This window comes from Hevea brasiliensis, chromosome 12, assembly GCF_030052815.1.
Source record: "Hevea brasiliensis isolate MT/VB/25A 57/8 chromosome 12, ASM3005281v1, whole genome shotgun sequence".
Lineage (NCBI taxonomy): Eukaryota > Viridiplantae > Streptophyta > Magnoliopsida > Malpighiales > Euphorbiaceae > Hevea > Hevea brasiliensis.
The window spans coordinates 19,544,021-19,547,003 of NC_079504.1; the positions used below are offsets into that span (position 1 = coordinate 19,544,021).

The window sequence follows — 2,983 nt, forward strand, 5'->3', positions numbered from 1 at the left end:
TCTTATAAAATTTCAATTTATTAAAATTTTTAAATAATGTTATAAAAAATTATATATAAAAATAATAACAAATATAAAAATATGAATAGAAAGATTGATGATTTGATAAAAAAATTATATATAACTAAAAAAATTGAGAGCAAAAAGTTTTGTACTAATAAGATGGATATTTTAATTGAATTTTTTTTTGTAAATTATTTATTCAAATAGAAGCTTTAAAAAAAATTTAGTACACATAAACGTGAAAAGAAAGGAGAACAAATGGCAATATGGCACATCAGGATAATATATTTACATATATTCATGCAAATAAAGTGAAAATTAAAAAATATATATATATTTTTAAAAAAATAAATCATAAAAAATAGATTATAAATAAATAATATATTTTACATGAAAGTAAATATGATTTTTTTATTTCTTCTTAAAGTTTTATAAAAGAACCTATATTCTAGTCTTACAAAAAGACTTACATTTCTGCTCTAATCTTTTGTTTCCTTTGTAGAGTCTTACAAAAGGACCTATATTCCTCTCTAATTTCTTGATTCTTTCTTGGTTTCTTACAAAAGAACATACAATTTTAGGACTTGTTTGTCTCTGCTTATTAAAATGATTTTACTTTCCGACCCAAAACAATCATCATCATTTACAGCTAAAGCTTCTAGTTGTTCTGGCTCATTAACATCATCAAGAACAACAAGAACTTTCTTTCTCTTAAGTGAATCCTTAATAAAAGTGGGTACCACACTTACCATTTCTATAACCATTTCTATATCTCTAATTTCAATCCCTAAGAGTTTGGAAAAAAAGAGTTTTCTTAAATCATCTAGCCCATTTTTTTCTGATTTTTCCCTGACATTGCGAAGAAAGCAAATATGATCAAATTGATTAGATATTCGACTAACTAGAACTTCAGCTATGGTGGTCTTTCCAATACCACCCATTCCCCAAATTCCTATTATCCGAACATCTTTTGCCTCAATTAGTTTTTCAACAAGTGAATCAATCCCAACTAAGCCCTTAGATTCAACATACGATCTGAGATACAATTTCTTCAGAATTTTGTCAGCGACTTCTTCACATAATTGGGATTCAGGCCTAAAACAATAAGATGAATAGACAATGTAACAAGTCCATGATAATAAATAAAAGAATAGAGAAAGAACATAATTTTAACAACTTGACATCTAACATTGGAGTTACATAACATTGATGAGGGATTAGACAGATCCAATTTTAAGCAAACTACTTTAATATATGCCTAAATGTGTAGCTCATGCCTTATCGAGCATGTTATCTCCTTTTTAAATTGAATTATACTAATTAGTAATATAATAATCAAATAATTCAAACGAGAACTAAATGGAATACCATAACAAAAATTTTTAAAATAAGCATTTTACCAAGTCCTTCCCAAAAATTGAGTGAAGTTTTTATTATCATTTTGGGATTATAAGTTCTTGGCTGGAAAGTTAATTTAAATTTTTCACAATTAATTTTTATGTTATACAGAAGCAAAGCTAAAAAGAGTTACCTATAGTTATTTGAATCCCATCAACATCAGAGGGTTTTGCACAATAGAAAATGGCCCTATTATAGCATAAAATTAAAAGATAGAAATAATGTAGCCGGATGCTAGAAAGGAAAGGTGGGTTCACAAACGTGAAGCGTCCATTATATATCCTTTGTAGCAGTTGTGGAGTCCTCTATAATTTGGGATTTTTATTTTAAAATTTTAAGATCAAGTAACTATATAATCTATAGACACCATTGTTCTCTCATCATACACAATCATTGAAATCATTAAATTTCAATTTAATAAAATTATAATTGGCTTCAAAATTATAAAATTTCAGATCTAAATTCAATCGAATCTTTAATAATAATAATAATAATAATAATAATAATAATAATAATACACACAAAAACATTCACACAATATTCAGAATTTGTGTTTTATTGGATAAAATATTTGTAATTGTCCTTCATTTATTAATTAAGTTTTCATTAGGAGATATAATAATTGAAATAAAGTTTAATTTGCTCCCTGTATTTATTAGGGATGTCCAATTTAATCCATTTTTAATTTTATCTAATTTAACTCAATTTTTTTTTTAATTTGTCCTTTATTTATTAATTAAGTTCTTACTAGGATATATAATTATAAACAAAGTTAATGATGAATTTGGACAGAGGAACTACTCTGTTAAGGAAATCAAACTTTAAAAAAGTAGAGATTGACCTATGTTTTTTTAACATATTTTAGGGACTAATTTATAAATTACTCTTAGATTTAATTGTTATTGTCATTTAACTATCTAAAGGACCCACGTTAATTATCTTGCCAATACTGAAAATAATTACCTGTCGATGCTGGGAAATCCAGATAGATTTGTAAATGTGGGTACCACAGTTTGTGTAAAACAGAGCTTTAATGATTCTCTGTTGATCAATGCATTTATATATACATGAGTACATGGTTGTTATAAAGTTCTTATCTAGTAGTTACAAAGAGATAACAATGAATTTCAAGTAGATGAGTATCCGGTATACATGGGATAATGATTGTAGGTAGATGAGTATCCGGTATACATGGGATAATGTTATTATCCTTCATCAAGATTGCCTGCTTCCGTCAAAGCAATGCTCCACTTCTCCACAACGTCTAAGTTGTGCTTAAATTTTTCTTTAACTTTCCCAAATGCTTCTCCAAATTTCCCGGTCTGTTTTCTAACATCAGAAGGATCTACATTGTAGAAAATGGGAAAGACCCGTAGGCCCATTCTTTCCTTTCAGTCAATTATCTTCACCAGTTCATCTAGACACCACCGAGAGGACGCATAATTTTCTGAGAAAATTACTACAGAAATCTTGGATTCTTCAATCACTTCCATGAGCGCTGGCGAGATCTCTTCTCCTCTCTCAAGAACATCGTCTTTGAATGTCTTAATATTTTTCCCCCTTAAAGCCCTGTGAAGATGAT

The 2,983-nt window shown here is 27.8% G+C and overlaps 1 protein-coding gene across 1 annotated transcript; it reads right to left on the bottom strand.

Moving 5' to 3' along the window:
- Positions 1 to 387: 387 nt before the first annotated feature.
- LOC131171347 (disease resistance protein RUN1-like) lies at positions 388 to 2,783 on the bottom strand. The gene is made up of 3 exons (XM_058131238.1): positions 2,620 to 2,783; positions 2,365 to 2,388; positions 388 to 1,098 (listed from the first exon to the last, which is right to left on the bottom strand). The coding sequence occupies exons 1-3, from the start codon at positions 2,781 to 2,783 to the stop codon at positions 561 to 563; spliced, it is 726 nt and encodes a 241-aa protein (XP_057987221.1). The 3' UTR covers positions 388 to 560.
- Positions 2,784 to 2,983: the final 200 nt, after the last annotated feature.

Coding starts and splice junctions, on each gene's coding strand:
- LOC131171347 (XM_058131238.1), bottom strand. CDS start 2,783: ATGGGCCTACGGGTCTTTCCCATTTTCTACAATGTAGATCCTTCTGAT. Junction 2,389..2,619: donor TTGACGGAAGCAGGCAATCT/TGATGAAGGATA, acceptor ATTTACAAATCT/ATCTGGATTTCCCAGCATCG. Junction 1,099..2,364: donor GGATTTCCCAGCATCGACAG/GTAATTATTTTC, acceptor TTATTGTTTTAG/GCCTGAATCCCAATTATGTG.